This window comes from Urtica dioica, chromosome 5, assembly GCF_054948205.1.
Source record: "Urtica dioica subsp. dioica isolate 48M chromosome 5, U.dioica_male_clone48M_v1_H2, whole genome shotgun sequence".
Classification (NCBI taxonomy): Eukaryota; Viridiplantae; Streptophyta; class Magnoliopsida; order Rosales; family Urticaceae; genus Urtica; species Urtica dioica.
In genome coordinates, this window is record NC_142760.1 from 41,349,721 (window position 1) to 41,369,969 (window position 20,249).

The 20,249-nt window shown below is 35.3% G+C and overlaps 2 protein-coding genes across 2 annotated transcripts; both read left to right on the forward strand.

Annotated features, from left to right (window-relative positions):
* Positions 1 to 225: 225 nt before the first annotated feature.
* LOC149398592 (GDP-L-galactose phosphorylase 1-like) lies at positions 226 to 3,771 on the forward strand. Its single transcript, XM_089614973.1, has 7 exons — positions 226 to 945; positions 1,237 to 1,340; positions 1,462 to 1,521; positions 1,822 to 2,064; positions 2,419 to 2,604; positions 2,702 to 2,950; positions 3,122 to 3,771. Exons 1-7 carry the CDS (start codon positions 828 to 830, stop codon positions 3,467 to 3,469), a joined length of 1,308 nt encoding a protein of 435 aa, XP_089471099.1. The 5' UTR covers positions 226 to 827; the 3' UTR covers positions 3,470 to 3,771.
* A 4,729-nt stretch (positions 3,772 to 8,500) lies between these two features.
* Positions 8,501 to 11,548, forward strand: CNX5 (co-factor for nitrate, reductase and xanthine dehydrogenase 5). Its single transcript, XM_089616099.1, has 11 exons — positions 8,501 to 8,809; positions 9,205 to 9,297; positions 9,396 to 9,451; positions 9,549 to 9,613; positions 9,683 to 9,757; positions 9,870 to 9,948; positions 10,072 to 10,110; positions 10,216 to 10,324; positions 10,425 to 10,543; positions 10,681 to 10,797; positions 11,001 to 11,548. Exons 1-11 carry the CDS (start codon positions 8,569 to 8,571, stop codon positions 11,385 to 11,387), a joined length of 1,380 nt encoding a protein of 459 aa, XP_089472225.1. The 5' UTR covers positions 8,501 to 8,568; the 3' UTR covers positions 11,388 to 11,548.
* The last annotated feature ends 8,701 nt before the right edge of the window (positions 11,549 to 20,249 follow it).

Consider the following 20,249-nt stretch of genomic DNA (forward strand, 5'->3'; position numbering starts at 1 on the left):
AGCTCTTGGTCTGAAATGATAACACATCTGAATTATTACAAACCCCATATAATTTCTCCAACCCAACAACCAATACCATTTTTTTTAAAATATTTTATTTTATAGTACAATATATCTTATATTCGCCCATCTACTCCCATACAATATATTTTATTTTATTTTATTTAATATTAAACAAAACCCCACATTTTTCTATTTCTCTCTCAATAATTGCCTCTCAAGGGTCAAAACCCACACCACCACTCAATCAAAGCCTTCTATAAAGCGCCTCTTTCTCGGCCAAACCACAGCCACAACAGAAAAACTCGCCACTTGTTTTTCCTCTCTCTATATATATAATAAACACACACTCCAAAGAAATCCCTAATCTCATTCAACCAGAAATAATCGACAAGTCCCCAAAACCAATCCCTGCAAAAAGCCCTAAAGCTCCGACCTTTCATCTCTCAAAATCCAATCCAATCGAATCCAAAGTGTTTTTGTTGATTAAATTTGGGGGTAAAGCCCAGGAGAGTCAAGTTGTGGACATCACGGCTATACACGGAGATTCGCGGTCTCTTCCGATTCATGTCCGGTCAATTCTCCGTCGCAAAGGCTCAGTAGTCTTGACCTGTATCCCCTCCCCTCACGGCGGCCGCGGCGCTCTTCCCTCCGAAGGCGGTTCTCCCTCCGACCTCCTCTTTCTCGCCGGCGGCGGCCTCGGCGACTCCTGATTTCTCTTCCTTCTCCGATCTACAATCCACACTCTGTTTCTTCTCTCTTTCCCTTCTCCTTCCTCTCCTCCTTTCCTTCTCCGTTCAAGAGGTCGTGTTATAACAGCCGATAAGATGATGCTCAGAATCAAGCGAGTTCCGACCGTCGTGTCGAACTACCAGAAGGACGACTCCGACGAGCCGAAAGTCGGAGGATGTGGCCGGAATTGCTTCAGGACCTGTTGTCTTCCAGGTACTAATTTTTTTTTTTTTTTGGTGATTTTGTTGTTTGGTATGCGTTTTGAGGAGTTAGGGTTAGGGATTTGTGATTTTGTTGTTTATTGTGAGTTATAATAAATTATTGAGTTAATATGAAAATACATGAAGAATTTGAATCCATGAACAAAGTTTGGGTTATTTATTTATTGTGTTTGATTTCGGTGAGGAGTTTGTATTTTGTGTTCATATTCTAGTTATTCATGAAGATCTAAACTTTGGTGCTAAGTTTTTTTTTTGTTGTTGCTGTGATGTGTTTGGATTATAGGGTCAAAACTTCCCTTGTATGCATACAAGAAGCTTGAGAAAGTTGTGGAAGAAGACAAGGCCGAGCCTCCGGTGGCTTTTCTCGACTCGCTTGTTCTCGGCGAGGTTAGTTTTTGTTTAGTTGGTTCAATTAGACGGAGCCTTTTGAGTGAACGGGATCGTAGATCTGATGTTCAGTCATCGTTTCGATGAAGCTTACTGTGTTTTTTTTACTGTTCCTTTTTAGTGGGAGGATCGCGTCCAGAGAGGATTATTCCGCTACGATGTCACGGCCTGCGAAACCAAGGTGTGTTTGTGTTTGGATCTGTTTACTTAGCAGAAGTTTGATTCTTTTGGGGTTTTTTTACGTTCGAGGAGTTTCCGAGCTAGTAAAATTCGACACTTTTTCTATTGATTGTTCTAAAGCTTTTTTATTGTTATTTTTTATTTTTTGTGACACTTGGTTAATGAAATTAGATTTTTCCTGAGATATTTGTTCTAGGTGCTTCTTGAGCCAATAAAGTTTTATGAAAGTTGGATTCTTTCGCCTATTTTTATGAAACTTGGTTATTAAAAGTTGGCGTCTTTTGCGATTTTTACGGTTCAGGTGATTCCGGGTCAGCACGGGTTCATTGCCCAACTGAACGAGGGTCGTCATCTGAAGAAGAGGCCGACCGAGTTCCGGGTCGACAAGGTCCTTCAGCCATTCGACGAGAACAAGTTCAACTTCACCAAAGTCGGCCAAGAAGAGGTTCTCTTCCAGTTCGAAGAGAGCGGCGATGGTGACACTCAGTTCTTCCCGAGCGCTCCGATCGATCCCGAGAATTCCCCGAGCGTTGTTGCCATCAACGTAAGGATCGTTCTCTAAACAATTAACAAAAAATTAGCCAAATAAGCCACCGATAAGTCAAAGAATTGCTAAATAGCCAACCTTTTGTAAATTTTTTGTTAATAACCAACTTATTTACGGTACTCAAAAAGACAAAAATACCAAAAAACATTCCCACCTATTTAGGGGTTTTTTTTGTCTTTTTGAGTACCGTAAATAAGTTGAAGTGGCTATTTACAAAAAATTTACAAAAAGTTGGCTATTATACAAAACGATATAAGTCAAATGGCTATAAAGCTTAAACACCCATCAATTAATGACGAATTAAGAGAAATATATAATGGTCTTTTGTCCCTTTTTTTATCATCTTTACAGGTCAGCCCTATTGAATACGGACACGTTCTGTTGATCCCTCGCATCCTCGATCACCTTCCTCAGAGGATCGACCGCGAGAGCTTGCTTCTCGCGATCCACATGGCGGCCGAAGCGGGAAACCCTTACTTCCGTCTCGGTTACAACAGCCTCGGCGCGTTCGCCACGATCAACCACCTTCACTTCCAGGTCCGAAAAACTTCAACCAAGCTCCTAAAAAGTCGAAAACTTGTCGCCGAAGAAAAACTCTAAAAAAAAAAAGTGTCGATTTCGTTTTTTTTTACAGGCTTATTACTTGGCCGTGCCGTTCCCGCTCGAGAAGGCTCCGACGAAGAAGACGACGACTCTCGAAGGAGGCGTGAGGGTCTCCGAGCTTTACAACTATCCCGTCCGAGGCCTCGTCTTCGAGGGCGGCGACACCGTCGAACACTTGTCCAACTCGGTCTCCGACGCTTGCATTTGTCTTCAGGACAACAACATCCCTTACAACGTCCTCATTTCCGACTCTGGAAACCGCATCTTTCTCTTGCCCCAGGTAAAAATACTTGATCACCGCATTCTTTTTTTACTTTCGAGATGAAATCCCATATGATCTGATTGGAAGGGTATTAGGAAAAAAAAAAACTTTAAAAGAGTTTCGGTGTAAGAGGATATCTTGTCACAAAATGGTTATTGAAGTCGGTGATATTGTTTATGAAACGAGCAGTGCTACGCTGAGAAGCAAGCTCTCGGGGAAGTGAGCGCGGAGCTTCTCGACACTCAGGTGAATCCGGCGGTGTGGGAGATCAGTGGTCACATGGTGCTGAAGAGGAAGAAGGACTACGACGAGGCTTCCGAGGACAATGCGTGGAAGCTTCTCGCCGTGGTGTCACTCTCCGAAGAGAGGTTCCAAGAAGTCAAAGCCCTCGTCTTCGAGGCCATATCTTCCGTTGACCAAGCCGCCGAGAACGCCGCCGAAGAGAACGACCCGAAACACGAACACGTCGACTCTGTCGAGAACGGGCCTCGCTCGGCCTCCGTGGTTGCCGGGGAATGCCTCGTCGTTCTGCAGTGAAGGAAAAAAAAACCCAATTTGGTGATGAATGGAAAACGGGTTTTTTCTTATTGCCGATTAATTATGCTTTGATGATGATCATATTATTGGGTTGTTTCTGTACAATACTTTGATGTTGAAATAAACCCTCTAAAATAAGGAAAGCTGTGTCCAGTTTTCCATTGTCATTGTAATGTGATTATGGGTTTGTGTTTTTATTTCCTTCGCTGAAACGGTGGGTTTATACTTTGTAATGTACAAATACTCTAGTTTGCTATGAGCAGAATAAAATGTTTGGTGATGTGCCTTGGATTGGATGGTAATTATTATTGATTTTTTTTAAAATTTATTCTCGACTTGAGTTGCCATCAATGAAATGGCAGGACTGGTAATTGGTTTGCCTTCTCTTCTCACATGTTGATGTTCTGTATATGTTTGTGTTTAAAAACAGTGCTGTGTTTATTTTGGTAATTTGCAATCATTGAAAATAATCCGCTTGGAAATAGAATGGCAATAATTATTTTGATTCCACAACAAGAAATTAGTAATGCTTTATAAGTTTGTACTTGGTAATTTTTCTAGGCAATTCTTTTATTATTATTAATTTATTTTGCTTCAAATAACAAGCGCAAATTGAAATGGTTGAAGACTTTGTTTTCTTCAAGCAAAAAAAAAAAAAAAGAACATTTGTTTCCGTTCCGCAACTTTTTTTCCTCAGGTGAAAATGCCCTCCAATTGTTGGATGAATTTCCCAAGTTAAGAGTTGATCAATTTTCAGATGTTTCACGATAATATGAATCATAAAAAAAAAACCTGAAAACTGATTTATGATGGCCATTGAAGAAAAAACGGCATCTTGTTTTTGAAGTCAATGCCCTTTTTCTAGCTATAATTGACCTATTAATATCAAACTTCAAAGTCAAGTTTGTAGCTTCAGTGTTCTTCCCATGCCATATGCTAATGGTGAACCAGAGTATTTCGTAACTCCTCAAACTTTATGATGCTTGTGAGTATTTCATATTAACAGCTTGGGTAAATTCTTCATAGCTTACTCAATCATGTGATACATGTTGGTTTTTCATCACTATACAAAAAAAAAAAAAAAAAGCTCATTTTTAATTGTTCCTTTATTTGCTGGTCTAAAAACCTCACCAATTATTTTAGCATACGAGAGCTTGAGATAGAAGCAATATTATTTTATCACTAGCTTGATCACGCCATTGACCGCACATAGCACTATTTGCTACCAAAAAGTAAAAAAGACCAACCTTAACATGTAGTTATTTCTAATTGAATATTACCAAAAACATAAGATCTACACCACCTACCAAAACACATGTCCCCCCATATTTATAGTAACTCCATGTAAGAAAAGCATGAATTAGATTATAAATGATTTCGCAACTTCTTAACTCGCCTATAAATACATTTAAGCCTCAAAAGCTCTCATTTTGTGCCAAAACACCCTCGAAACAATGCTCGTGGTCAAGAACGCGCAAAGAGTCACCATCCTGATCGCAATTCAACTTCTAGCGCTTCTCAGCACGACGTTCGGTGGGTCCCACCATCGCAACACCACCTCGTCCCGATGGCTGATCAAGAAGGAAGCGACGACGGAGTTGAATTGGGGGAAGCCGCCGAGGTGGGGCCCGGGAGGGTGCTGGAAGCGGCCGTGGACGTGTAGTTCAATCGGGGAATGGCCCCCTAAGAAGATGTGTTGTAGGAATACCTGCATCGACGTAACGTCTGACCCAGAAAACTGCGGGTTGTGTGGGGTCCGGTGCCCATTCTCGTGGCAGTGTTGTCGGGGCATGTGTAGTAACACCAATTTTAGCCCTTTCAATTGCGGGAAGTGTGGGAACGCCTGTCAGATCGGTATTCCTTGCCTGTATGGGATGTGCGGTTACGGACAACCCTTTCCTCCCTGGCCTCCTTTCCCGCCAAAACCTCCCAAACCGCCTCGCCCTCCAAGGCCGCCTTTCCCGCCAAAACCTCCAATTCCGCCTTTCCCTTTCCCACCAAGACCTCCGATGCCACCTTTCCCGCCAAAACCTCCGACGCCACCCTTTCCTTTCCCGCCAAAACCCCCAAAATCTCCGATGCCACCTTTCCCGCCAAAACCCCCAAAGCCTCCGATGCCACCCTTTCCTTTCCCTCCAAAACCCCCAAAACCTCCGATGCGACCCTTTCCTTTCCCCCCAAAACCACCTAAGCCTCCGATGCTGCCTTTCCCACCAAGGAAGCCAGGGAAGCCAATGCCTCCGGTGGATGACCAATGAGATCAAAGTTGTTTAGGTCGTGTCAAGGGTTCTCTATCTTCTTCTTGATTGTTGATCTCTCCCTATTTGTCATGTTTCCTTTGCTTCTTTTCTTTACTTATTTGTCCTAAGTTTGTGAAAGTTTGGTTGGTCTGTGTTTTGGAAGTTTGAGAATTTAACCTAGAAAGAAGCGGGAAGATAGGGGAAAAAGGTTATCAAGGTAGTTTATATGACTTATGATCTATCTAAATGAAAATGAAAGTGTCTTGTTTTGGTTGGTCCATGAGTTACTATACAATATTGCTTCATCATAATTAGTTATTACAACAATGATTAAAAATTACTGCAGTTACTAATTAATCGGTGGTTTAATTTTAGTACATTTTTTTTTTGTTGTTGAAAATTTGCTTACTAGATTATGTAAATTTCGACATTTATATCATAAATTATTAATAATTTTAAATAATAAATAAGAAAATAAATTTATACATAATTTTTTTTTCAAGACTGTAAATCAAACATATCCAAATCACAAATTATTTACCAATAACTCGCAAGTAAATACTGAATTTTTTTTTAAGTTTTTTCATCTATATAAGAGAAATATCGATGGAATTTAAATTAATGTGATAAAAAAAAGGAAAAAAAGAAAAGAAAAGAAAAGATATAGAAATAAACCACCACCAATACTAAAGCCTTGATCTCCTTACACATTTCTTAACCGAAAGCACAAAAACAACTAAAACCCAAAACATGGACTTACAAAATGCAAAATTAAATAAATAATTTGAAAGAAAGACCGATATCTATCTCTTTATTCACTATCTTCTATGATTTAGGATTAGCCTCATCATTTTTTTTGTTGTTGACATTGATCCGATCATCATCACTAGTCTTGTCTTTGCCGTTGACTTGACTCACCACGTCAACGCCATGGAGTTTCTCCTCCGCCACCCTTTTGAATTCCTCCGCCGTGGAACGAGCCCTCTCTTTCCCTATTTCCTTATTATTATTATTATGACCGTTATGCCCTAACTTGCTTGCTTCACTGTATGTCTACACACCATTCATACAATTAATGTATATCCAATACATATAATAGTTCGTAATTCATAATGATCATGATGTTCAACGTTAAATAACTTGGCTCAAAGCTCGAACTATATTGCCCTAAAAAGCTATTGAAGCTTGACGATTATACCTCGTAATTTTTAAATATTTATTAATTAAATGAAATATAAAAAAAAATTTATTTGGCTCCATATAGATGTAACGATTCATATTCATTAAAAAAATTATCACGATTCTATATCATCTCTTTATAATGCCAGAGATACATTAGTACTATAAGTTGGTACAAATTTTATACCATTTTAAAATTATATTCCATCAGTGCTCAAATGTCTATGAACTAAATGAAATACCTAATTTCATGAAATATATATATATATATATATATATATATATATACATATAAAACATCTTTGGCTCGAAATTTTGTAATGATTCATATTCATTAATTTTTTTTTTCACGATTCTATATCATGTCTTTAGTTAAATTCCATATCACAAAACACAATTTATAGTTTATTATCTCAATTATATGTATTTTGTTTTTATAAAAATAACTAATAAATCAAAATAAAAGTGTAATACTCAGATTTTGTGTAATATTGTTATTTATTTTTATTTCATAAACTTCAATATTTAATTGGCGTCAAAAAAATATTTAACTACAGCTAAATTTAAGTAAATACTTAAAAATGAATTTCTAACTTATTACATGTAATTTTTTACTACTAAAAATAAAAAATTCAAGAACATAAATATAGAAAATTAATTTCACCATATTATATATGAACAGTGTCGAAATACATTAGTAAGACTAATTATCACTGTTATTTAAAATAATACTCGAGAAATAGTGAAAGTAGGCTCTAAGTAAGTGACAATACAAAAATAGAGGAACTTGATTATTATTAGTTTTTCATTCAGTAATGAAGCCCAATTCAAATACAGCTGAATGAATATATAGGCTCATGTTACACAACACTTATTAGACTAACTATATTTTCTCCCGAAGATCGTTAAATTTAAGTAAGGTATGCTCTTCATTTCCCTGACAAACTTTACTTAACACCGAAAAGAACATAGTGTATTATTGTTTTGTTATATTACCTTAATTGGACAGTAAACACTTGGAATTAGTGGCTTCATCAAAGACATCATTGAGATTGAGAAGCCACTACCGAGAAGAAAGTTTTGACCACGCATTGCTTGAATTCTTTTAGCAGAACTAGATTTGTGTGTTTGTGTCTGTGTTTTTTTTTTTTTTTTTTTTTTTTTTTTTTTTTTTTTTTAATGGTAGAATAATTCAGAGAGGATGAGCTCAATTTAGATCAAGACGAACTTTAGAACACGTGTCATCTTGAGAAGAGTTTACGTGGCGCTTTGTAAAATTGCCATTCACTTTTTTTCCATGCAAATGCAATTATTTCTTTGTCGTCATCAATGTTGGTTGTTGGAGGGGTTTTATCGAAATTAATTAGCTTGGAAATATTGGAGTTGAATTTCTCCTGAAATAAATTGTGGGATCATTTTCATCATAGATAAAAATAAATGGCTTTTAAGATAATTTAGCATTAATTTATTTAACTAAAAATTAAATTAAAAAAAAATATTGTAGTAAGATTTGTTTTGTGGGACTAATTTGACAACTTGACCCCAAGGCTAAGTAATGACGTGGCAGTGAGAAGATTATATCATAAAACGAGACCACAGTAACGCAGTGGACACTCGTCGTTTTCAGTCATTAGGGTTTCTCTGTAATTCCTCTCTCACTCTCTCTCTCTCTGCGCGACCATGGAGTCTAACGGTGAACACGCACCTCTAATCCTCCGCGAAATCGAAGCCCTCAAAGCCAAGAGGAACGACATAGACGCTCAAATTTCCGAGCTCGAAGCTCAGTTCAGACGAATCAATCAAAACGATGTCGTTTTGGGAGGAACTTGTCGTCCGACTCCGAATCTCGGACACGGCTTATCGGCCGATATGATCCACCGATACAGTCGTCAACTTTTGCTTCCTTCTTTCGGAATTCAAGGTTATTGGTTTTATTTATTGATTTACATCACTAGCTTGCTTTTTGAGCTATTATTAGTCTTAATATCGTTGTTTTTTTAATCCTACATGACACGAAATTCGAAGCTCTAAGTTTTATCTTATATAATGTTCAAATCCTTCCGTGCTCAATTATAAAGCTTTAAACTTTATTAGAGATGTCCATTGTTTTTCGCTGTATCTCTGAAGCAAGAAGTTACATCAGCAGGAATATTACGTTTTCCATTGATTACGAATTCAAATATAATATCTGAAACAGAGTATTATGTCTTTATAATTTGTGAAGATAGCATTTTTTTTTCATAGAGCCAATTGATTGTGATCATAGATGTATTTCTAGAAATAAAGCTCATTCGAAAAATCATTCGAACATTGCAGCGCAATCAAATCTGTTGAAATCCTCGATTTTAGTCGTCGGAGCTGGAGGGTTGGGCTCGCCGGCTCTGTTATATCTCGCAGCTTGTGGCGTTGGTAAAGAAATTCATACGTTGGATTTCCCTACACAATTAACATTAGTTAATTCAGGTCCTGATAATTTCTTTCTCTACATTTCCGGTTTTGGCTTTAAGGTCGTTTGGGAATCGTCGATCACGATGTGGTCGAGCTCAATAATATGCATAGGCAGGTAAAAAATAAAAAATTTGGAATCTACTAGAGAAAAAAGCTAGCAAAATTTTGGGAAAAGAAGGGTTAACTTTTAGGTTATTGATTTTTTGTGTTAGATCATCCACACGGAACAATATATCGGCCAGCCGAAAGTTAAATCGGCCGCTGCAACTTGTCGAGCGTACGTTTTGATTATCGAGAAAGCCTCTGTTTCTTTGTTTTTTTTTTTCTAACAGAAATTTATTTTCAGGATCAACTCAACTACTAAAATCGTGGAGCACCAAGAAGCTTTGCGTACATCCAATGCGTTGGAAATAATGAGCCAGTACGCTCTAAACTCTGAATTTGGATGCTTTTTTTTTTTTTACTATGCACTTATTATCTGCTGCGGATTTTCGAAATCATTGAAATTTTACTGTAATTGATTGACACTGCAGATATGATATTGTTATTGATGCGACCGATAATGCTCCGAGCCGTTACATGATCAGTGACTGCTGTGTGGTATTAGGCAAGGTAATTACCCGATTTTTGGTTCGAAGACATTTTCAACATTTAAAATAATATTGAACGTCCTAATCCACTCAATAGAAAAGCTCGATATCTTTTTTAACCGTTACGATATCCTCAATAATGCAGCCTCTAGTCTCTGGCGCTGCTCTGGGATTGGAAGGTCAGGTACGTAATGAACTCCGTACTATACACATAAGGCTTTTGTACTATATATTGTTGTGCTTACACAGAAAAATTAATAGCAATCATTGATTAATATACGTCTCACAGCTCACAGTTTACAATTTTGACAACGGTCCATGCTATCGATGCTTGTTTCCAACTCCGCCACCTTCAACGGCGTGTCAAAGATGCTCCGACAGTGGTGTGCTCGGAGTTGGTAAGTTAATTAGATTGTTACAGAAGTTTTTTTGGATTCAATAGTTATATGTTCTTTACTCAATGTAGCTGATTTTTGTCTTAAATTAATCTTTTCTTAGTTCCCGGAATTATTGGGTGTCTTCAAGCATTAGAGGCCATTAAGATCGCCGGCGCAGTTGGTGAACCACTTTCCGGAAGGATGCTTCTTTTAGATGCATTATCGGCCCGAATCAGAATTGTATGTATTTTTTTATTTTTATTTTTAAAAAAAAACTTAAAAAGACAAAACATTCTCTCTGATATTTTCAATAATGTTTGGGAAGTCGTTCTTGCGAGCAAGCTCAGTCTTAACGAGCCCCCTATTTTTCATCGCAGGTCAAGATTCGAGGCAAGTCATCAGACTGTGTTGTATGTGGGGAAAGCTCAACGTTCACAAGACAACAATTTCGGGATTTCGACTATGCAGACTTCACTCAGACCCCATTAGTCACGGTATTATACTAAAAATCAATTATAGGGCTAGAGACAAATGGCCTTCTACCGCAAATTTCCCATGAACTATTGTGTGAGCGGTGAACTAATTTTATAAGCAAAATGATCCTATTGCTTATTGTGAAGTCGATGATTATGACCTTTTCGAACAAGATAAAAAAAATACCGAGGCTTGATATATTTTTTTTTCTTTGTTCTCGTAGACACCGCCAAAGTTGAATTTGCTTCAACCCGATTCGAGAATAAGCTGCAAGGAATTAAGGGAGAGAATCGAGCGCGGCGAGGAGTACGTACTGGTCGATGTTCGTCCACAACACCACTTCAACATCGTTTCTCTCCCGAGCTCCCTGAACATTCCACTTCCTAGCTTGGAGGCCAAGCTTCCCGAGATCAAGTCGGCTCTTGAGAGAGAGAGTAACAAAACGGGCTCCGGTTCGACGGCCCAATTATTCGTAGTTTGCCGAAGGGGAAACGATTCCCAAAGAGCCGTTCTGGCCCTCGAAAAGATGGGCCTCGGTCCGGCCAAGGACCTCATCGACGGGCTCGAGGGCTGGGCCCGCGAAGTCGACCCGAACTTGCCTATGTACTAGACATTTGTTTGACCTTTTTTTCATTTCAGTTTTGTCCAAACTAAATTATTCTGGTGTTGGTCGAATATAGAAAATAGCTAATTAACTTATCCTTAATGTTTCTGACCGAGACAACTAATCAAAGTTAAGACTGAGATTGGGACGGATCGAGATGGAGAGGCCTACATGAAAGCGACTTTGTATATTCCTTTTATGTAGTAGCTAGTGAGCTTTTATAATCCTTAATCAAGCATTCGTTGGATGAAATATTAGAGAAACCCGGGCTTTGTTATACAGACATCAAACTTATATACATCGAAGTAGAGTAAACCTTATTATAGCCACTATACTCCTAATCAGCTTTTAATAAGATAATAATCCCATTAACCGCGGACAATCTGTAATCAGTAAGAAATTGCCTTGTCGAGGAAGCTATGTTCCGCGGAATGGATGAAATGAGTGCCGAGTTTTTGTCAGCAACTAATATTAGTATTAGTAACACCTTTCGTACATGTGTATTTCAATTTTAGAGTTGTTTTTGGCAAAAGAAAAATCCATAGAACTTACTTATTGCTTGCTGTGCAGTTTTTTTTTTTTTTTCTTCGATAAAACAGTCTGATTTTATATGCCTCAAATTTTAGAATAATAAAGTAGCCATATTCGAAACAAAAAACACTTTTAAAACGATTCAAATTATAATGAGAAATTTTTGTTTATCTTAGAAGATGCCGAAAATTCAAGTGAATGAACTTGAGTTCGTTGGCCCTAAAATAAATTTCGACTCCCAAACTTCTCATATAGAGTTGTTATTTATTACTGTTCTCAAAAGTGAAACAAAGCATAAGGTAAAAGATGGCTATAAGAAAGGGACAGAACATATTCTCTTATTATCAAAGTCAAAATACAGCAATTAATATTCCGGCAATGAAGAACGTCTTAAATGTTGAAACCAGAACCATCTTTGTTTCGGCAATCTCCGCGGGCTTTCCCAAGTTTCTCACCTATAGAAGTTGGGTTTTAGCTTGCTAATCTTATGGAGAAGAGAAACATAACACTAACAATTATACGGGATTCAAGGGGTTTCCTCATTTCAGCTATGAGTGTCTTATAATTAAGTACCTCATTTTCACTTGTTTGATCTCTTACATCATATTCATACTGGTCTCCTTGGTGACAGCAAGATCTCCGTTGTCGTTGGACCTGACATCTAGACATTTAATTACCTGAATAGAAAAAAAAATCATATATTAGTGAATAGTCTTTGTGTGAAGTACACACCAAGCAACTAAAATGAAAATTTATTTCAAATAAAGGGCTAGACAAATTTACCCTTTTTGCTAGTTTGTAGCCTTCCCTTCCATAGGCTTCTGTCTTCGCATAAACATCCTAAAGTTTTAGGTGGTTGAACATAGACTAGACTATATGAAGAAGACAAATTCATATATTAGCATGAATAGAGATTACCTTTGTTCCAATTGATTTGGGATCCAAAAATCTTTTCTGCACAACATCTGAAACATTCATTCAAAGTTATTGGTTATGTTCATTTTAGTTATGTTAGAATATATGGACACTTGAATAAAGTTCATGAAATGCGCAAAAAAAGTTATGAAATCACTCTCCTCCACTGAACTGCATGCACATAATCCTTTTTGAACTGATATGCATAGTTGCAGGTTGATGAAATCCAATCTTTATTTTCATGTGACTAAGAGCCACGTAAGGTAATATCAATATCACAGGATGAACATTTGATCAGAGAAAAAATAGTAATACTGAAATCAGGGGAATTAAGAAACATACTGGAATGGCTCTGTAAGAGTGAATGAAATACACGTGACAGTTTCCAATTGTTGTAACTTTAGCCCTAACTATTGAGATCGTTCCTAAACAAATATGAGTCTAATCGCAACCAGATTCAAACTTGCAAGCATAAACAAAAAGAAAGACACAACCAGATTTTTTCCCGTCCTTTAATGAGAAAGATCTACGTGCACGTTGAGCTTCGTGGGAGAAACTCGGTCTGTACTATGCTTTGTCTCGATTACACCTTCAGCCTCGCCTATCTCTCAACCTCACCAATATAAACACTCACGCTCTCAAACCGGCAATTCATTTTACCAGTTTCACAAACGGAAACACGATCAAGATGATAGCTCAAGAATAAACCACTCAAAGAGATGAAGAAGAAGAGAGAAAACCCTAGCGAACAATACAACTAGTGTAATGAATTAACCAAGATAGGTTAAGTCTTCTTAAGTAGGGCATTTCGCTGACGAGATAGCATGGCCGTAGGATTAAGGATCTATCAACGGTTTCTATCCAAGCATGCGCTACGATGTCGTTTGGCTCAAACGATAGAGCACTAAAGCGTTGGACGACATCCTCTTGATGGATCCCAGTAGGCCTTTGGCATGGGCTTCGACATACGGTGCTTGCTGGGCTTCCAAAAACAAACACTAATACTATCCAAAATCTCCGAATTTTCTCGTATCTTCAAGGCATTCCAGCCGATATGTGGAACCCTGGATCCTTTTGATGAATCGAAACGCCCAACCGCACTGGGTATCAAGCCAAGACCTTTAACTGTGAATCGTTAACGAATTTCAGTACGCATAAATAAAATTAATGAGAATATTCCTAACACACTATCGAACCACAAATTTACTGATATCGCTGTCTTATTCTTTCGCCTTATTTATCTAGACAAGAAACTACTTATTCCAAAGGACTACCAAATGTTGCAACACACGTTCAAAGAAAATCGAGTGACACTATATTAGCACATTATTGCATTTATTCCGGTAAAATAACATAAAGTCATGTAGCAGAATATTTTTTCGAAAGCTTAACAAAAGGCTGAAAAGAAAATTACAAGAAGCTACTAGCAACATTGACGAGTCATTTGAAAATGTTTCTATGAATGATTGAAAATGTTGAAACAATATTTACCGCCGTTCTTCATTTTCTTTTGCCCTCTATTAAAATCGTCTTAATTTCTGAAACTTAACGAGCCAATCTGTATGTGTTAGAAGATGTGAAGCCTAAAATACTAGGAGTGAAAAAAGTCCCACATGGGAAAGTGAGAGCAACTTTGTGAACTCTAAGAGTGTATAAATATGAGCCCATAGTGTGTATGCTATTAATCACAAAAACAAGAAACACTTGTACTCTTGTAAAGGGCTAGACAAATTTACCCTTTTTGCTAGTTTTGTAGCCTTGCCTTCCATAGGCTTCTGTCTTCGCATAAACATCCTAAAGTTTTAGATGGTTGAACATAGACTAGACTATATGAATAAGGAAAATTCATATATTAGCATGAATAGAGATTACCTTTGTTCCAATTGATTTGGGTTCCAAAAATCTTTTCAGCACAGAAAGACCGACGTCTGAAACATTCATTCAAAGTTATTGGTTATGTTAGAATATATGGACACTTGAATAAAGTTCATGAAATATGCAAAAAAAAAAAAAGTTATGAAATCACTTGCCTCCACTGAACTGAACTGATATCCAATCTTTATTTTCACCTGACTAAGAGCCACGTAAAGCATTGTATCATGTGAGAACAAAGCATATACAGCTGAGATACCACTTCATCAGGTCGGCATTGGAAGACGGTATATTGGTGCTTGAGAAGATCGCAGGGAGTCAAAATCCCGCCGACATATTTACTAAGTCTGTGCCGTGTGACAAACTGATGTTGTGCTCGACCTCAGTTGGACTCCTCGACTGATGAGTTGAGTCGCCGCTGCAAGATGGAGACGCGTGATGAGGATAGTCTCCAAGTGGGAGATTGTTAGCAGTGGAGCCTATTGAGGAATTGGAAAAAGTCCCACATCGGTTAGGGATAGTAACTTTGCACAATTCCTTAGTATATATAAAGGATGCTATGTGTTGTATTCCTTAGTATATATAAAGGATGCTATGTGTCTCCAAGTGGGAGATTGAAAATCCTGTATCCTACATTAAAAAAAAAAACAAAAAAGATATGAACTTGACAAGTTTGAAATATTGAAAAATAAAAAAAATACCTTTATTTGCCTGCGGAGAGGCATTTGTGGGCGTTGAATTGTTTTTCGTCTTTATTGAATATTCTTTCGCACAGGAAACAATCCTTTTTCAATCTCTGGCACTTTTTGTGGTTGGCTCTATGTTCTTCGAGTTTTTTTGGTCGGCCATTTTCGCAAGACATATAGAGCAACGAAGCTCTTCGGTTTTCAGGATCACATTCACTTTCAGCTTCCTCTTCGCCATGTTTGGGGAAAAAAAAATTAAGTTAGCTGGGAGGGTTTGGGAGTGAGAGAGAATGAAGAATGAACAGAGTGCGAGAGAGTTGAGAGAGAATGAAGAATGAACAGAGCGCGAGAGAATGAGAGAGACAATGAGAGACAATGACATTTAATATATATATATATATATATATATATATATAAATATAAAAATATATATTTAATATTTATAGGGCGATGTAGCTAAATAGTCAATTTAAAATTATGAAAAAATAGTCAAAGTTTGTCTTAATTGGGTGAATTAGTCAAAATATACAGTAATTTTGTTTCAATTTTTTTTGTCCCAAGAGTAATTTTTTTGAAAATGATAAATTTCTTATAATAATTGTAAAAAATTTCAATATTGACCGTCAAAAAATATTTGAGAACGTAAATTTTGCTATTTTACTGAAAAATTGAAACTTTGATTATTTTGCTAATAAATAAATTTTAAATGACTATTTTATACAATTTTTTCCTATTTATTTTATATATTGATCAATTATTAGGTAACTAACGATTATTATCTTTATATTTTTATTTTTGGCTAACCTGCGACGACGCAGGTAAATCAACTTGTTACCACTAAAATATGAAATTTCTCATTTTATTTATTTTCATAAGATTCTCACCCATAAAAATTACAGTCTTTTTTAATGGTAATGGTTGGAACTTGGAGAGTCTTACCCTTCAATATATATTCACTTTTATTTATGACATGCTTTTTTAATGATAGTCGTTGATGGAAGAAAAAAAAATGTTACAATAATTACCACGCAAGAAATTGATTTAATGTGCCGAACATATATATAGTGTGCGTAATAAAAAGTTGTCCTTAATTACAAAAACCTACTAAAAATAGACAAAATTGAGTTGAGAGTTTTGATGATAGAGAAAATTTGTGGTGGGTTCAAAATTATGATTGAGAGTGTCCAATCTTATATCATTTCCAAGTTTCCTTTTCATCGCCGTTGTTATTTTTAGATGATTTTTGAAAATTTGTATAAAATAATCATTTAAAATTTATTAATTAGCATAATAGCTAAAGTTTCAAATTTTTAACAAAATAGTCAAATTTACGTTTTCAATTTTTTTTACTATCAAGATTAATTTTTTTTTTTATGATTATTATAAGCAATTTATCACTTTAAAAAAAAAATTACTCTTTGATCAAAAAATAATTTGAAATCAGATTACTGCATATTTTGGAAATTTCACTAAATTAAGACAAACTTTAACTATTTTGTAAATTCATAACTTTAAATTGGTTATTTAGCTACATTAAGACAAATTGTACAAAATAGCCACTTGAAACTTATTGATTAGCAAAATAATCAAAATTTCAACTTTTCAGCAAAATAGTCAAATTTACGTTTGTAAAATATTTTTGACATCCAAGATTAAATTTGTTTACGATTATTATAAACAATTTATCACTTAAAAAAATTAGATTACTATACATTTTAGCTATTTTACTAAATCTTGACTATTTTACAAATTTATAACTTTAAATTGACTATTTAGCTATATCACCCCAAGACACACGATTATCCTTTATTTTTAGTGATAACTAATAGGTACACATACTCTTGATCAATTTCTGATTTTTAACCGAACGTTAGATCATAGTTCGTTATAAGTCTACGGTCTAGATCCACTCTACTAGTGTATATTAGTTATCACCAGTCTTTGTAACGATTAGTTAGTTGGAAAACAAGTCAATACAAGTCAAGATTTTCCATCTCTCCTTCTCATTCTCTCTCCTCGGTTAGATCTCTCACAGCTCAATTAAAGCTTCCACATCACGTGACAGCTAACCTTTGAGCTTTAATATTATCTCAAGCAATAATTGTCGTGGTTTAAAAAAACTTATGAAAACTTGCCATTGAGATTACAATATCTTATATTTTATTTTCCTATTGAGAAACAAAAGATCTATTATTATAGATGTTGTTGACGAACAAAAATAAGACAACAATTGTCTTACAAACATCTCATGATTTTGAGAACGCAATCCCGAAAACTATAAATTTCTAAGAAAGATTATCTCTATATAGAGATGAATCTAATAAAATAGAGAAAGTAATAAATGAGGGTGCTGAACAATAAGTGAGATTTTAGACGATTTGTTGTGTGTGTGTGAAAAAAAGGTCAATCCTTTTGCTTGATGGTGTTCTCATCTATTTATAAAGCTTTGGAGTTGAGTACGAGTTATCAATCACACGTCTTTAAAAGGTATCTGATAACTATATTAAGAATATATATATATATATATATATATATATATATATATATATATATATATAATTTTGTTACTGTGAAGAAGTTGGACATGTGCTCGATCAAATTTTAATGATAAAAATAGTTTATATTTATAATTCGAGTTAGTCATTCAGCTATTTATAAACTGTTTCTCTTTTTGTTTATTTTTTCTTTAATATTTAGAAATGAAATTCAACTTTTAAAATATAAACAAAAACAAAGTTTTAAGATAGATAAAATATTTAAGAAAAATAATGAGATAAGAGTAGGAAGCATTTTTGTATCGCGAGATGGGAAAAAAAAGGTTCGACAAGTAGATTTTAGATCAAATAGTATCATATAAAATATGGACTAATGATTTTATATTTTTTTACGGCCTATAAAAATTAAAAAAAAAAGAATATAATAAAAGAATATTTGTATTTATTTTGATAGTAAGTTGACAAAAAATAACATATAGAATATAAATAAATGTTATTAAAAATAACATATACAATTTTTTTCTTTTAAATATCATTAAAAATAGAGATTTGTAACTAACTAGGCCACTTTAAACATGTGATTTTGGATATAGCCTATGTTTGACAATTTTTAGGGATATAGCCAAAGAGAAATTTCATTAATTGGCTTAATAAGCCATTAAATATCAAGATTAGACCTTAATGTTTAAAAATATCTGAATATGGACTTTTGGTCAAAAATCGGACAAAAACACCCCTGATTCAAAAAACCCATATTTTTCTCTCATTTTCAAATGATTTTCATCATAATTCTTTTTGGTCTTCGAATTGGTTGCGCTAGGATTAGAATCAGCATCGTACGACATCGTACGATGAGTATGTGTTCAGTTTCGATTTTGAGGGTTTCACATTGAATCTCATCGTACGACATCGTACGACATCGTACAGCATCGTACGGCATCGTACAGTATCGTATGTGTTCAGTTTCGATTTTGAGGGTTTCACATTGAATCTCATCGTACGGCATCGTACAGCATCGTACGACATCGTACAACATCATACGATGAGATACAATGTGAAACCCTCAAAATCGATAAAATTCATACACATTATAATGTACGATGCCGTACGATGTCGTACGATGCTGTACGATGTCGTACGATGAGATTCAATGTGAAACCCTCAAAATCGAAACTGAACACATACTCATATCGTACGATGTCGTACGATGCTGTACGATGTCGTACGATGAGATTCAAGGTGAAACCCTCAAAATCGAAACTGAACACATACTCAAATTCCTAAAAAAAAAAAAAGAATTGTGAAAAAGAATTGTGATGAAAATCATTTGAAAATGAGAGAAAAATATGGGTTTTTTTGAATCAGGGGTATTTTTGTCCGATTTTGCGCCAAAAGTCCATATTCAGATATTTTTAAACATTAGGGTCTAATCTTGATATTTAATGGCTTATTAAGCCCAATTAATGAAATTTCTCTAGCCAAATGGTTCATGTGGCAATAATTAAGGTTTGATTTGCCCTTATTTATTAACAAATTTGTCACTTTCTCTCTCCTATCTTTTTTCAAATAATTTTTTTGCATCAAAACTTCAAAAATTCGTATCTTTCTCATACGAACTCGAAATTGAGTGATTTCAGATCCTACAAATTCGTGACGTCGAGATCTTCAAAAATAGACCCATTGTGTTTGATGAAAAATTATATTTATGTCGATAATTTTTAAAAAATTCAGTTATTTCCATATTTAAGGTAGTAACGTGATTTTTCTACATCTATGGTATTAAACATGATTTTTCATCAAATACAATGGATCAATTTTTGAAGATCTCGGCGTCACGGATTCGTAGGATTTGGATTCACTCAATTTCGAGTTCATATGAGATAGATATGATTTTTTGAAGTTTTTATGTAAAAAAAAAGTGTGGGAAAAATATGAGAGAAAAAATGACGAATTTGTTAATAAATAAAGACAAATCAGACCTTAATTATTGCCACATAAAATTGTTGGCTATTTCCATAAAAGTTGTGAAACATAGGCTAAAAACAAATTTAATAGTTTCATTTTGGATTTTTTACTACACTGCCCTTAAAAAAAAACCATATGTATATATATATATATATATATATATATATATATATATATATATATATGTGTGTGTTTTAATAGTGTGCATTTTTTTTTTCTTGTCGCCCAAATGGGCCTAGTGCCCTGCCCCAGATGATTTCCGATGAGCCCAACTCGTCCAAATAGCCATTACGTTTAATATATATATGTATATATATATATGTATATATATATATATTTATGTATGTGTGTCTTTATGAACTAAATCTAAAAATATATTTTGGATATTTATTGGGTGATGTAGC

What these genes read in the sequence shown, in the direction of transcription:
- LOC149398592 (XM_089614973.1), top strand. Translation starts at nt 828, where the DNA reads ATGATGCTCAGAATCAAGCGAGTTCCGACCGTCGTGTCGAACTACCAG. An exon ending in CAGGACCTGTTGTCTTCCAG is followed by an intron (nt 946 to 1,236) that starts GTACTAATTTTT and finishes TTTGGATTATAG; the next exon opens with GGTCAAAACTTCCCTTGTAT. An exon ending in TCAACCACCTTCACTTCCAG is followed by an intron (nt 2,605 to 2,701) that starts GTCCGAAAAACT and finishes TTTTTTTTACAG; the next exon opens with GCTTATTACTTGGCCGTGCC.
- CNX5 (XM_089616099.1), top strand. Translation starts at nt 8,569, where the DNA reads ATGGAGTCTAACGGTGAACACGCACCTCTAATCCTCCGCGAAATCGAA. An exon ending in TCCTTCTTTCGGAATTCAAG is followed by an intron (nt 8,810 to 9,204) that starts GTTATTGGTTTT and finishes CGAACATTGCAG; the next exon opens with CGCAATCAAATCTGTTGAAA. An exon ending in CTCTGGGATTGGAAGGTCAG is followed by an intron (nt 10,111 to 10,215) that starts GTACGTAATGAA and finishes TACGTCTCACAG; the next exon opens with CTCACAGTTTACAATTTTGA.